The following is a 15,669-nucleotide window of genomic DNA, read 5'->3' on the forward strand; positions in this document are numbered from 1 at the left end:
CTGGAAATGCTTTTTGTTTCGCTCGTACGAATGACGATGCGCCTTGACGCAAGTTCTTCATTATTCGCGGCTGCCAATCAGAGCCCGCTTTCCGCGTTTCATTCGAGCTTATTACCCTTGGAGCCATCGATCTCGTCCCCGAGCCCTTCTTCTCTCCGATCCCAGTTGCGATTTCTCCAGCCCTTGATCTCGTCCCCAAGCCCTTCTCCTCTTCGATCCCAGTCGCGATTTCTCCCAACCTGTCCGGTCGCGGTCCAAGGCGGAGAACCCTCGATCATTCGTCTTCTGATCCGGTCGCGATTTCTTCCAACCCGTCCCGGTCGCGATTCCTTCAACTCTTGGCGACGAAGCTTTCCTACACTCGAACCGCAAGACCATGGAATACAAATGGCTCGGGATCGAAGCTTTTCTTACAGTCCTTCTCTTCTCAACACCTTCTCTGTCCACTGTAAGCTTTTTTCTAACAATCTCAATGTTCTTCTCCAACATACCATCTACAAGCTTTTGTGCCTACAATTATAATCACTTACAATGCAAGATAATAAGATTTCGATGCAACTGTCTAAATTGGTATAGTTGTGCTGGTTTGGTGTGCTTCGAATTGTGATAATTGAATTACCATTGGTTCTAGTATTATTTTGATTCTCTTTGCAAGTAAAGCTTGATGGTATTCATTTCCTAGCAAGAAGAAATTGAAATTTGCGCTGTCATAGTTTTGTGGATGTTCCATTTTATTGATTATTGTTTTTGTCTTAGATTGTTTGAGGTCGCATAGAATGGAGAAACAAAGGCTGCTGTGGGAGATAATTTATGTTTAAATTGTTTTGATAGTATTTTAAATCGTTCACACATCTTTTATCTATGGGAAATTTATATACATTGTACATAACTTTTCACTATTTACATATGTGACATTTAAATGCAGATACGCCTCATCATTGACCCCTTCTATTTTTTATACCTAAGAGATTTTTGTGTCCTATATTAAACTTTGAGATGGATTGTGCATTTTATCTTGGCACAAGACATGAAAATGTGATGATTTGAAAGAAAAATATTCCACCTAAATGAACTGATCTGTAATGATTTGTGGGTTTTGTTTTATCTATTTTTATGCTCATACAGTTTTGTTGCAAACAACTTAATCAAATAGGGGCAGAATGATCATTTATCCAACAACAAACTGTCAGTAAACTGTTCTGAATAAGTTGCCCCAAACAGCAAGCCGAATTATCATGATAATTTACAAATTATCATATTATCAGAATAATCTATTTATCAGTAGATTATAAATAATCAACAGCTGTCCCAAATAAACCCTAAATATATACAGGAAAAAAAGATAAAAAAAAAAATTGACCTGCATAAAAGTAAAGTTAGCAGAAAAACCAACAAACATGTGATGTATAAAAAGTCGTGTTTTTTTATTGGAGGAGCTAAATGACACTTGCAAGCCAAATGTTAATATAAATAATTGCATGCCCCCCTTTTAATGGTACTTATGAGTGTGCATATATATAGACTCGACTCGTTGCAGAATAACTCTCTAATATACTACTATACATATCAAGCCTGCACACCAAAAAACACAACAGTGATGCTTAGCTAAAATAATCAAACTAGCAGAGAGCAATAACTAGAGGCGTCTAAAATACTACATAGCACCCTAGTCCTAGCCTACTACACTGTCAAACGAAAATGTGTCATAACCGACATCGAAGTGATTAAGGTTAGTCTCCGAGTATATATGACTTTGATGTGGTCACACACTGGCCCCGTCCTAAAGATCCAATGGATCTAAAAAGTGTTACATGGATTTTGAAAAAGAGTTGACCTTACATTTTTCCTAATTTTCTAGATGCATAAATTTAAAATTTTAGTGAATGTAATAGGCATTTTTTAAAAAAGTTTTAAAATGAGGGTCATTAAAGACATACTCATAGCATGCATGGTGACATGAGTTAGATTTCATGGATCCTTAGCATAGTCAAACTCATGTGAATCCCGATGCGATAACTCATATTACTCGTGGGGATCGATTCCGATAAACAATGATAGTTATCGCATCGCAACCAACATAGGGTCACTCACCTATCGATCCTGACTCGCTATCATGCACACATGTAAATGCAAATGCAAACAAACATATGGTAAAAGTGACGAGGAATGTGTCATGGAGGCAGTGACTTAGGAGAAGACATATCCTTGAGGCAGCAACCCAAAGAAATGGTGTGTCATAGAGGAAGTGACTTGGGGGGGTGGGTGTACCGTGGAGGCAGTGGTCCGAAGGGAGGGTATGTCGAGGAGGATCCGAAGGGGTGGGTGTGTGATTCCGAGAATATAGTTGTGTAAAAATTATATAGTTAACTCCGCTATGCAATGGTGCCAAAAGCTTGATACAATATTTTATGAATAGGAAATTTAAGCAATTAATGTTGAGGTTCTACGCAAATATACATATCATTATCAAGTAATAAAAGATTTTCTATTTAAGCACAAATATCGATCTGGGAAGGTTTAAATTTGAAATGATAAATTTACTAGGAAATTCACAGAAAGTCAAAACGAAATTATTGTCACTAATTTTGAATGTTGAGATATTATCAGAACCAAATTATTTAACTAATAATAAAACCGAAATATAAAGTTTAAACAGTAATTACTAAACTATTAAACTATGTAAACTATTAAACTATGCTTAAACTATGCTTATGTGATGAAGATTTTTTATGTGAAAAAACATCTTTCCCACTATAATGAGGTTTTGGTAAAATGGATGAGATAAATGGTTCTAATATGTATTGTGTCAAATAGGAGCAGTTTTAATTCTCTAACCTGATACAGTGTTATAGAAAATTATTGACTAATCTCAGATTTAGTCCTTAAATCTGTGGCTAGGCTAGGTGGATACTGACTCCCACTCCAGAGCTCCCATTTCCCTTCACCTGAAGGTTAACTCTCGCTCTAGTTTTTAAACACTAAGACCAAATTGGGGAATTTAGTCAGTCACCATAAAGATTCTCCAATTTTATACCTAACAAAATATATTTTTCTATTTATTTGCACTTATTCCATGAACGTAGTTATCCTTCATGGAATCAAATGCGATCCTCACTCTGTTGTAGAACTCATACTCCATTTCCCAGATCATATGTTTTACAACACATTTTAAAAATTCAATTGGCCAGATCGAAAAGTAAATTAAGTTCGAAGTTGAAAAATCATCACAATTTATTTTATATTTTAATATTGGCACATCTATATGATCTCTTCATTTCATCATATCTCAGAGTAGGGAGAAAGATAAAACAAACTACTCAGACTTAATGAGAAAGATACAACAAAACACAAATTTCATATATAAAAGAAACTTCATACAATACTAATAAACAAATAACACTTATCTGAAACTCTTTCTCAAGACAAATCTCTTGTAGTTTCTTCTAGGAAATGTAAGAAGAAGAAATCTCTCACTTTTCTCCTTCTTCAACACTCTTAGAGAAGAATTCACATTTAATCTCAACACAAAAACTCTAAACTCTTAACGAAAAATCACTAATAGACTCTTAAATGGTGGTGGAATGAAAATGAAAAAAGTGTATGGAGGCGAGGTGCGGTGAAAATGAGCGAGGGACGAAGAGGAATGAAGAGGGGGCGAATAATGACCAAGAGAGAGTTTTTCTGATGAATTTCGACCCCAAATAGAGCCTACAGTCGGTTCTTCAATAGGTGCATCCAAAAACTCTTCAAAAAACGTCCCGATTCGTTGAATCTTCTAAAAACAGGGCCTGAACCGCCATAAGCACCATCGACGCCAGTGTTCATTTAATTAATTATCGCTTTCTGTCAAACGACGTCGTCAACGCTGAACAAATTTTCAACTGCTTCATTTTTGCTTCATTTTTGCTTTAAGTTCTAAAATTCAACAACCTACAGGAAAATATAAAAATACCTTCAATTAAAGTGCAATATCACAAAAAATGAGTATAAAATATGGGTCTAAAAATGCATATATTTTTTGTGTATCAGTGTGTTGTGGAGGCAGTGACCCGAATGGTGGGTGCGCCGAGGAGACAACAACTTGAAGGGATTGGTGTATGACCCGAAGGTAACGTACGACAGTCTGATGTGGTGTCATAAGAAGAGAAGTTGAAGTAGTTCTCACTGAGGAGAATCACATAGCGATAGGCTTGATGTGCAAGCCGTCCGGTCACATGCTGAGTGAACGTGAGGGATATGTGTGTGAGAACACAAATCCACATGCACACAACTTCAAGCAAGTCATAAATGTGCAAAATGTCATGCAAACAAATAAACACGAGTGCACACGTGTAGGTACATACATACAAAATGTGATGCACCCTGACACAGGGATATCACGAGATGGGCATGAAAGGACATGCCAAAAAGGAGCATAACCACCCATCACAAGCATATGTGGGCCCACGCTCACAGATGCACAATTGGGTGTGTGGTGTGAATGTTTTTAAGCAAATAATATGAAATAAACATGCAATGATACAATATTTGACAGAAATGGTCGATCGTACTGATCGGGCAGGTGGGGCCGAGCGAAAAAGCAAATGAAAGATATAATATGAAATAAACATGCAATGATACAATATTTGACAGAAATGGTCGATCGTACTGATCGGGCAGGTGGGGCCGAGCGAAAAAGCAAATGAAAGATATCAATTGATCTAATCTGGCTAGATCAGATGAGTCAACAAAAGATTGATGCTCCACACCGATTGGGCTGGTGCGACCCATCAGACAAATTGATAAAAGATTATCGGTTGCATCGATTGGGACGGTGGGGCCGATCAGATGAGCGGCAAAACGCATTGATAGATCCTATTAGGCCGGTGCAACCGATCAGATGAGTCGACGAAAGATTGCCAGTTTTGTCAATTTGACTGGTGGGGCCGATCGGGCGAGCTAACCAAACACATGCAAAAATCGATAATTGTATGCATATTTTGAAAAATCCATGCATGACACACAAAACAATGCAAATGCGAACAACATGCACATGAAAATGAGATCCGACCGTCATTGGCTACAAAATCGACGCACCCTAACAATCTCACGGGTTATTTTCTTCATTTTGTTCACCTTTAATATTATTTTTCTATTTTTCAATTTATAACTTCACTCTGAAGCTCTATTACTTTATTATATAAATCAAATACCCAGCTATTCACTGATGTTTGAAATTCAAAAAAAAATTTCGAAGCACATCAAAATACACATTTTTCACTTTTCTTTATTTTATTTTATTTCAATGGGTCCAACACTTTCACATTTACACGTGAAGGTGCGACAGTTCTTCCGTTTACACGCCCTCAAACCCTAGCGAAGCGGAGTGCGAGCGCTCTTCACCTGCAATTCCGCCGCCGTCGGTGGCCGATCAGGGCGGAGAAAGCTCCATGATGTCGCCGGAAAGCCCACCTCCGGAACCGCTCGTGAAGCTCGCTGATATACCCGGCCGTGGTCGCGCTCTCGTGGCTTCTCGCCACATCAATCCAGGCGAGATTCTACTCACGGACTCCCCTCTGCTTCTCTATCCCGCCGCCGCCGCCTCTTCCTCACGCCCATCCACCTCACCCTTCTGCTTCCATTGCTTCCGCTCCCTGCGCTCCGCCCCTCTCCCATGTCCTTTCTGCCCCTCCGTTGTCTTCTGCACAAACCGCTGCCTATCTGCCGCCCTCTCTTCATGCCACCATCCTTCCACTTGCCGTGCACTCGCTGCACTACCCCCCCTTTCCAATCCCGACCTACACGCTCAGATCTACTTCCTTCTTGCGGCCTCCAACCTCTCCTCAACCTCCCCTGCCAACTGCCTCCTAACCCTAGACGGTGGCGATGCCAACCCAGTACAGCAGGATGCTGTTTTCCTCCATTCCCTGCTTGGTCCTCTCACCGGCTTCTCTCTACAAGCCATATCCATGCTGATTGCGAAGGATAGAAGGAACGCTTTTGGTCTCATGGAGCCGTTCAGGGAGGAGGATGGTGGTGAGAGAAGGGTGAGGGCCTATGGAATTTACCCTATTTCCTCCCTTTTTAACCACGATTGTCTGCCCAATGCTTGCCGTTTTGATTATCTTGATCGCGATGGAGAAGGCAATACTCAGATCACGGTGAGGGCAATTCATGACATTCCGGCGGGCAGGGAGGTTTGTCTGAGCTATTTTCCTGTAAATTGGCGGTATAAGGAAAGGCAGAAGAGGCTCATAGAGGATTATGGATTTCATTGCAGCTGTGATAGATGTGAGGTGGAGAGAAATTGGAAGGATGAGGATGAGGAAGAGGAAGGGGAGGAGGACATGGAAGAGGAGGATGGGGATGGAAGGCTGGAGGGGATGGAGGAGGAGATTGGTGATGGAGATGATGATTTCCCCCATGCTTATTTCTTTGTCAGGTATGTTTGCGAGCGAGAAAATTGTGGTGGGACAATGGCTCCCCTGCCTCCATCACCAGATGGTGCTCAATCAAGTGTGATTGAGTGCAATGTGTGTGGCCGGTTAAGGAAGGAGGATGGCTTTGGTGGAGAAGATGATGATGGAGATGGCATGGCAGCTTAATGCCTGATGAGTCAACACCATGGCTGACTTTTGTAGGCACCTCTTTTGATACCTCCTTGTCTGTTATTTCTTTTTGTAATTTAATTATATTTGGAGTAAGTCAATTCCAGTGATAAATTATGAGTTATTTGCTAAAGTGTGGGTGCATGAAATTTGTGTAACAATTTATGGGCTATTTGCAAAAATAAATGTAGTGTAATTGAAATACTTTGAACTTGTTTTGGCTTGGTGCAAAGTAAATATGAGAATTTTTATTTTTGTGTTTGATTTGAAGAAAAATTAAATCAATGTTAGCGGCTGTAACGACCGGTGGTTGCAACACACAATTAGCAGTGGCTTTAATGGGAGCGTTATTTACATACGTCATACGCACGTAGTTCTACGTGCGTATAACCCTGAATAATCTTCCAATAACTCAGTTATTAGGGTTTATTAAGAGGTTATTGGGGGGTATTAACCCAATAAAATCTCAATAACCTACCAATACATTCTGTGGTTCGGCACTCATCTTTTTTTCAGTCATTCGAGGGTTTCATGAGGTTATTGAGGGTAATAAGTATAATAACAACGACAAAACCCTCCAACATTCTCTAAATAACCTTCATACACACACAATTCTGCTTGCGTATGACGTACTTAAATACTTTTCCTCTGATGGGGGCCTGTGGGTGACGATAGTGGCATGACAATAGGCTGTAATTTACGGTGTAATTTAAAATCACCTAAAATTAACAAATTTAGAATACACCAATTTCGTTCGACAAGGTGAATATCAAATTCACCAAGGCCTTCTATTTTCATTCAACCAAATCCTAGAATTTTGAAAACCCCTGCATTTGATTTACTGTCTAGCCCAACTAACTATACAGGTTATTAATGATTTAAATAAATAGTTTTATGACTGACTATATGTTTTTATAATTTCTATTAATGATTCAATGCTAGTTAGAGCTGAACCTGAACATGAATCGCATTTTAAAAGCATGGTAAAGCTTGCTTTAATCTAGGCTAACTAATTATACAGAGTATTAATGATTAAGCAAATGGTCTTATTGCTGATTTTATGTTTTCATAATTTTCATCAATGATTTTACTCTAACATAATTTACTTGATATTATTTCTATTAATTATGATTTTTTTATTAATAAAATTAATTTTTTACCTATTAATCTACCATGCATTTAATATTTTTATCAACAAATGTATGTAAAGTGTTGTGGATTCGAATCTGGACCAAATGTATGTAAAAGAAAACACTAACCACATTACCACACGAGGTGTAATATATTATTATATAAATAATTATATAATTTTCTTTTTTATTTCGAGCTAAAACGAGCCAAACACGAGCGAACAAAGAACTGTTTGTGTTCGGTTCATCTATAATTTGATCTTTAAAAACTTGTTTGTGTTCAGCTCGTTCATTAAGTTTTCTTAACGAACGAGCCGAACACGAGTTGTTCGCGAATAACGAGCTTTTTTGATAGCCCTACATACCTATTTCTCTATTAATGTAAATATTGTTAAGTGTATATAATATAAGAAAACTGATACAAGGATGGAACTTCACCATGAATTTCAGCATTTTAGCTAGAATTTCAAAAAATGGATGAAAGAGAGTGGTTGATTTGTAGTAATTGCCCCAATTATAGTGAAGAGGTGATAGAATAGGCACTGTAGAGAGGAGGGGGTGGAGAGTGGATGTTGCATGGAAGAAACACATTAGGATTTACATACATACCACACAATTCTTATGTATTTACATATCTAACACCCAAACTTTCATATTTAGTCAAATCTTTAACATCACATAAAAAAAATGCCACTATTACATACTCTTTAAAATTGAAATACACCCTTTCATTTAGAGATTTATTGCCCCAAAGTGCCACCACACATGTAAATATCAAGGTTCATGTGAATGAATTGTGTGGTATATATATAAATCATCTAAGTTATAAGGTATATGTATCTGTAATACAACAACCCAACTAATCAGCACATATTGCAAATCATCTAACTAAGGAAAACTATGACTATCTGATTATTAACTCAAACTACTTAGTTATATCTTACTAGTGATATTCATTTTCTTAAGATGATTTAGTTCCTTCAAAGAAGCAATGTCTGCATTCTGTTCCGCAAGAAATTGGGAGAAACGTGAACTTTTTCCTTCTCTGTAGTTCCTACTCTCTGATTCAGGCTGCTGGTTCCTTGATTTTGGGGGCACCAAAGCCCACACAGAAGAAAGCAGTTCATTTGGTTCATCTAGAATCTCTAAGATTGATATATCCTGGGTCTCTGCAGCAATGAAACATAATGAGATTAAAATTATCATATTTATTTGGAAAGTTTACATAAATACCATTTAATTCCCATGCATTTACATATCTAACACCTAAAGTTTAATTCTTACACATTACCTGTGCATGAAGAGGTGTATTTCACTTTTCAAAAGTTAAAATGGCGATGAAAGATTTGGGTTGTATAAACTTAAAAGTAGAGTTTAGATGTTAGATATGTAAATACTTAATAATTAGGTGGTATGTTTGTGAATGCTCTTTAGGGGCATGCACATACATAACACCCAATTCCAATGTATTTACATATCTAACACCTGAAATTTACCTTTTACATTTATACCACCCAAAAGTTTCATATCACATTAAAAATGCCACCATTAACTTTTAAAAACTGACATACATCTTTTCATACATAGGTAAAATTTCAAGTATAGATGTTAGATATGTAAATGCATGGGAATTGTGTGGTATGTGTGTAAATTTTCCTTAGCACAATGCTGCAAAAAGCTTCAGTTTGTTTGTTTTTTTTTTTAAATATGAATGAAATTTAGAATGACACAGACAAAGGTGAATAGATTTCTGCACCTGAAAACTTGAATACAGGCTCCAAGGCGGAACAAGGTATGCTGAAATTCAAATGAGGTATGATGGTGCCACCGCCATGCCTTGCATTACTGGAAAAGAAAAATAGGGAAAAATAAATTAATATTGCTTATTTGAAGAATTAAAAAAAAAAAAAAAAACTGATAGCATAATGATGTGGAGATGAAGGGACTATCACAAAAGGGTCATTATCGGCCTTAATGAATGTTTATAAGTTATGTTGTGGAAGAGGAAAAAATATTACATCAGAACTCCAATGAAATTGTGCCACGTCAGAGGTCATGCATTCAAATTTTGAGTTTTTTTTTGTATTCAGTGGGTTCTTTACGTACACGTGGCACAATTTCATTAGATCCTAATACAATTTTGTATCAGGACTCGTGGTGTAATATTTTTTCATGGAAGAGAGGGGCTTTTATACTAATAAATATAGCATTTTAAGTAATGTAAGATTTAAAGGGGATTTTCAGTTTGTTAATCATGTAGGGTTCTCAGACAAAACCAAGTTTAGAGTGCAGATGAGCCTCGCTTAAACCTGTAGACCGGGGCTCAAGAGCAAAACTAAAAGAATTATTTATTTATTTTTCCTTTGTGCAGAGGACATAGTAAGAAAAAAAGTTTTCTATCATAATTTTAAATCACATAAAATGCAAAAGTTTTCTACAAAAATGAAAGAGAATGAGCTCACTAGCTGCACTTTTACTTCTAATAAATGTACTATGAAAATCTGGCTGAAGCTAAGTACAAGGAGCAAGTGCGGGGTATCTTACTTCAGGGTGGACCAAGATGTTAAAACTCAAATGTCATGTAATGGACTAAAGTAAAGTCCTCCGTCTTAATTCAACAAATCTTGAAAGTTCTTGTTAAAGTCAATCTTCACGGGTCTGTTTGGAGCAGCTGCAGCTTATTTCGATAAGCAGCTTATCCTAATAATCTGTTGATCAACAACTTATCATGATAAACAGTTTATCCTAATAATCTGCTGATCAGCAGCTTATCCTGATAAACTTGTTGGTTGTTTGAGGCAGTTGTTTGAAAACAGCTGATTTGCAGCTGTTTGTGGATAAATGATCATTCTGCGCTTGTTACGCAATGTTGTTTGCAACAGAACTGTCCTGACAATATATTTGATACTAGAGAAGAAGAAAACTCATACAGAGCAGCAAACAAAATAATAAATATGAATACCACACAATTCCTATATATTTAAAATAACATCTAAATGGTTTGCTTATTTACCTTCTAAAGTTTTTAGATGTTATCTTAAATACGTAGGAATTGAGTGGTATATATGTAAATTTTCTAAACTTTTTATAGAATTTGTTGTAGAGAAATATGAATAACAACATGGCGACACCAGAAGAAAAGAAAATAGATAAATTGTTGGATGATAGATTTTATATGAAGCAATCCAACCACTGAGCTAATGCTTCAAGAGTTAAGATCCTTCCCTCATATCACCGGAATCCTTCCCAAATCCAACAAAAAAAACACAATTTTTAACACACAAAATCGCATTGATTTGTATCAAAGCAGGCTCATTTATAAAGATGAATACATGAATTTGGTGCCAATTAAAGAATGAAACCGAAGCAAGGCCTCAACGAAGATTCCTGGATCTCTACAAAGCTCCTTGTGAGTGAGCAGAGGAGCAGGGTATTCCTTTACCTGCTTCTCTTCCTCTACGTTAGCTCCCTTTCTCCCTTCATACACCTCCATCTCCCTTCCTCCTTCCTTCTGCTTCTCCTCCATTACCACCATCAAAGCCAGCAAAGCCTGCAGCAGCAATGACATTGACTTTCTCTTCTTCAAATTATGGAAGCCTCAAAAAGCCAACCAGCAAAAAAATGCAGTAAATCCCTAAATGGCGCCAATTCGCGATAAATCCTGTGGATCGCCGATTCGCGATAAATCCGGGACGAACGAAGAGGAAGTAGGGTGCGAACAGGCTTACCTTCTTCAAGGGTTTCTAGTCGGAGCGGAGCAGAAGGATGAGAAAGATGGGAGTTTCGGTGGTCTCTGTAAGCTGCAATCCCTTCGTTGCCTTCCCAGCTAGCTATTATGGCGATTGTATCTCGCGAGAGAGAAGGGATCGCAAGACAAGACGAGACACCAGAGAGAAGCGACGCGAGAGAGACGAGGGCTGCAGGGTAAAAATTAGCAAAGAAACGCGGGCCGCAGGCCGTGGGGTGATTCCCGCGACCACGTTTATTAAAGAAAAAAGGGCAGCATTTTGAAAATGCCGCCCGAATGCCCTAAAAAAATGGATAGGCGGCATTTTAACAACGCCGCCGCAGACAATAAGCTGCCCCAAACACACCCTAATTCAACTGCTCGCTATATCTTTTGCCTAAAGTCAGTCATCGCACCTTATTTTTTATTTTAAGTTATCCATATCAATGACATTCTTCTTACTGAGAGTGATAAAAAGTGGGCAAGCAACGTGCTAACTTTAAAATTCCGTTTCGTATTCGGAATCGAATTTGCCTCCAATCAAGACGGAGTGTCATTGTGCCATTGCCTTAAATAATGCATGCAACTTATATTCTTGAAGAAATTGATTTCTTAGGTTATAGATTTATTATACTCCTCTTGGTACAAGTAAAATTATAAATAAAGAGATGTTTTAAGAGATTTCTACACATGCCATCATTCATATTATCTTCATGTAAGTTCTACATATATTTGTTAAATTCCTGCTTTGTGCGCATGTCGTGTTTGTGATCCAATTTCAAGGAAGAGAAAACTTGGTTTGTTTTGGAGCAATTTTGTTTTTTGTTTTCATTTTTTTTCTTTTGTTTCCAAAAACATGTCTGATTAGCATGTTTTTTATATATAAAATTATTCTTTGTTTCTAAAACTAAATAAACATCTCAAAATAACTTTTAAATGATTAGTGTGTTTATAAAAATAATTATATCTTAATCAAATATGTCTAATATGTTTTATTTCAAATCAAAACATCAAGACAACAAAATAAAAAATAAAAAATAAAAAATAAGAAACAAAAGTAATCCCAAACAGCCCCTTAGCTATCATACCTTGTTACAAGTCCAATCATGTGACTATTTGAATTAACAACAGCTCCACCGCTGGCTCCTGGATGAACAGCAGCAGTAGTTTGTAGCATTACTGGCAAGCTTGTTCTCCTTGCTTCTGCTTTGCTGGATCCATTTTTGAGAACTGGCCCGGGAATCAGGACAATATTTGAAATAACTCCAGACGAAACAGATGATGAAACATCTGAAATCATCAAAACATTGTAAAAAAGAAGCGCATCAGTATGAACAAAACTACATAAGAATACTTTCTCTGTTGATAAGCAGAATAAAGTAAAAATACTCACTAGACCGGGGTCCGAGGAGACCATGACCAACCACATAAACAACTGAACCTACAGACTGGCTGGTAAACTGAGGGATAATTGGCAAAAGATGTGGTGGAACAGATTCAAGTTGCAGCAAGGCAATATCCAAAGGTCCTTTTGAGACATAAACTGCTCGAGCACTATACCACTCTCTTCGTTCCATAAAATCTACACGAATGGATATTCTTCTAGAACTATGGTGTCCAAATTCTGGAAAGGGTTTTCCATCGCCATTGTCAGAACTTCCCAATCTTGATGGACGATGAATCCCTGGTTCCGTGACAGACAAAGCTTTCTCAATGGAACCCAGCCGAGATCTTCCAAATCTCCATGGTTCCAAGGTGTGAGCATTTGTGAGTATGAGGCCACTTTTGTTGAGAACAATACCTGAAGCCCATGATCCCTCCCCTACTGCAATCAGCACAACGGAAGAGATGGCCCTTTCCAGGGAAGAAGATGAAGGAGAAAAAACTACAGGTCTTCTAATCAAATATTTCAGCGATTCATAATCAGTAGATTCGTCTGATGAAGCCATATTATTTTTATATGCGGTTCTTCCAATCTCTCCAAACTGAGTACTCTGAGATTCTGGCAGACTCTTAGTATCTATGCTAGCTATTGCATTCCAAGCAACTGCGAACTGTTATCAAGGGCATATACTGCTGCCTAAGAAATAATATTTGGATAAAAGAGCAGGAAGATTTACACACATTCCACTCAATTCCTACTTATTTACATAGCTAACACCTAAATTCCAATTCTTACATACACGTCGTGTGTATTTAACTTTTCAAAAGTTCGAATGATGGTATTTTTGACGTGCTATGAAAGATTGGGTTGGTATAAATGTAAAAATTATAGATGTTAGATATGTAAATACATAAGAATTGGGAGGTCTGTATGTAAATGCCTCCTCTCAAAAAAAAAAAAAAAAAAACTACAAAATTCTGAGATTCAACGGCTTTTTTTTTCCACCTGGATTTCTGCATTGCTCCCTTTTTGTCTTAAAGGCTTGGTAAGAATACCAGCAAGGGAGGCATGCCTGTCAAAAACTGGACCACCCTCCATTCCTGGAATGAAAAACCGGAATTAAATTTTATCCCACTGTAATAAGTATATTACAAAGAGAATAGTAGAAAAATGAGAATCCTTACCGGGAAGACAACGAATGTCGGCCACCAATAAAGGGCCACAATCCAAACCAGAAGAGCAGCAGTTCGCCAGGTTTCCGACAGATATACTGGTTGAAGAACATAAGTATCATAAAATATCTTTATGGGATCATCTGCACTACACTAGATTTGGTTAAAGGCAATGGATTACGAAATGATATTCACAAAATTTGCTGAAAATTTTGAATTTGCAATATATTAGTCTAGTAGTTAAGAAAATCAAGTTTATGCCATATGAGATCAAGTTATAACATTAAGCATGTCAGCTAGATTATTATGCACCTTCAAGGCAAACAATTCCTTGATATGCGAGTTTAGGGCTGTCAAATTGGCTCGTTGTTCCCGAACAACTCGTTCGGCTCGTTCGTTAAGCCTAACAAGCCGAACACGAACAAAAATTTGATCGCTCGTGTTCAGCTCGAATTGACTCGAAAATAAATAAATAAATAAATATATATCGACGCGCTGTATAGCCTGAATACAGTGAAAAGTGTGCAAGGGCCGCTACACCGGCGCCCGGGTGTAGTGTTAAATAAGCAAGGGTTCCCACATTACGGGCGAATGCGGGTAAAGAAGTTAGTCCATGAAACTAATGAAACTAATATTAGGATAGGATCTTGGAATATAGGCACTCTCAATGGTAAATTAATGGAATTAGTTGATATTATGATTCATAGGAAAATTAATATCTTATGTATTCAAGAAACTAAGTGGGTGGGAGAAAAGGCTAAGGAGATTGATAATTTAGGTTTTAAACTTTGGTATTCTGGTAAGAGTCGCACTAGAAATGGTGTAGGTGTAATTATAGATAAGAGTTTGAAAGATAATGTTGTAAAAATTAATAGAGTTGGTGATAGAATTATAGCCCTTAAGATTATCATTGATACTAAGATTTTTAATATTATAAGTGTTTATGCTCCTCAAGTAGGTTTAGATACAGAGTCTAAAGATAAATTTTGGAATGACTTAGAAGACTTAATACAAATGATACCTCTTGAAGAAAGAATTTTTATTGGAGGAGATTTAAATGGACATGTCGGTAGAGTGGTAGAAGATTTCAGAAATATTCATGGTGGCTACGGTTTTGGAGTAACTAATGAAGAAGGTAAAGTTATTTTAGATTTTGCTTTAGCGTTTGATTTTGTTATTACTAATACTTTATTCAAGAAAAGGGATGAACATCTTATTACTTATAAGAGTGGATCTAATAAAACACAAATTGATTATTTTCTTATGAGAAGAAGAGATCGTCGTGATTGTAAAGATTGTAAAGTCATTCCAAGTGAAAATTTAAATACCCAACATCGTTTATTAGTTTTAGATTTTAAGATTAAGAGTTGTAAAATAAAAAATACTAGGACTCATCATTGCAGAATTAGATGGAGAAACTTAAAAGATAAAAATAAAATTAATTTTATGAGTAAAATTCAAGATTTCAAAATTTGGGATATTCATGAAGAAGCAAATGTGATGTGGGATAAAGTAACAAACGCTATTAAACATGTAGCAAAAGATGTTCTTGGAGAATCAAAGGGAAAAATATTTACAAATAAAAATAGTTGGTGGTGGAATAATAATGTGCAAGAAAAGAAAAAATATAAGAAGTTATGTTATAAAAATTGGTTAAAATGTAAAAGCT

At 36.9% G+C, this 15,669-nt stretch overlaps 2 protein-coding genes across 4 annotated transcripts in view; one reads left to right on the forward strand and one right to left on the reverse strand.

The window, feature by feature from the left end:
• LOC110037878 (histone-lysine N-methyltransferase ASHR2) lies at window positions 1-6,612 on the forward strand. Its single transcript, XM_020742607.1, has 2 exons — window positions 1-448; window positions 5,318-6,612. Exon 2 carries the CDS (start codon window positions 5,430-5,432, stop codon window positions 6,582-6,584), a length of 1,155 nt encoding a protein of 384 aa, XP_020598266.1. The 5' UTR covers window positions 1-448; window positions 5,318-5,429; the 3' UTR covers window positions 6,585-6,612.
• Window positions 6,613-8,366: 1,754 nt separating this feature from the next.
• The window catches only part of LOC110036466 (glyoxysomal processing protease, glyoxysomal), a 54,431-nt gene continuing 47,128 nt past the window's right edge, over window positions 8,367-15,669 (reverse strand). For all 3 annotated transcript variants that reach the window (XM_020740919.1, XM_020740925.1, XM_020740932.1), the window contains 6 exons: window positions 14,013-14,098; window positions 13,834-13,928; window positions 12,838-13,498; window positions 12,533-12,734; window positions 9,474-9,562; window positions 8,367-8,886 (listed from right to left, as the gene is read on the reverse strand). In XM_020740919.1, the coding sequence (XP_020596578.1) occupies window positions 8,651-8,886; window positions 9,474-9,562; window positions 12,533-12,734; window positions 12,838-13,498; window positions 13,834-13,928; window positions 14,013-14,098 (1,369 nt within the window). In that variant the 3' untranslated portion in view covers window positions 8,367-8,650. The remainder of the gene's footprint in view (window positions 8,887-9,473; window positions 9,563-12,532; window positions 12,735-12,837; window positions 13,499-13,833; window positions 13,929-14,012; window positions 14,099-15,669) is intronic.

The sequence above is a fragment of the Phalaenopsis equestris genome, unplaced genomic scaffold (assembly GCF_001263595.1).
Source record: "Phalaenopsis equestris unplaced genomic scaffold, ASM126359v1 Scaffold000002, whole genome shotgun sequence".
Classification (NCBI taxonomy): domain Eukaryota; kingdom Viridiplantae; phylum Streptophyta; class Magnoliopsida; order Asparagales; family Orchidaceae; genus Phalaenopsis; species Phalaenopsis equestris.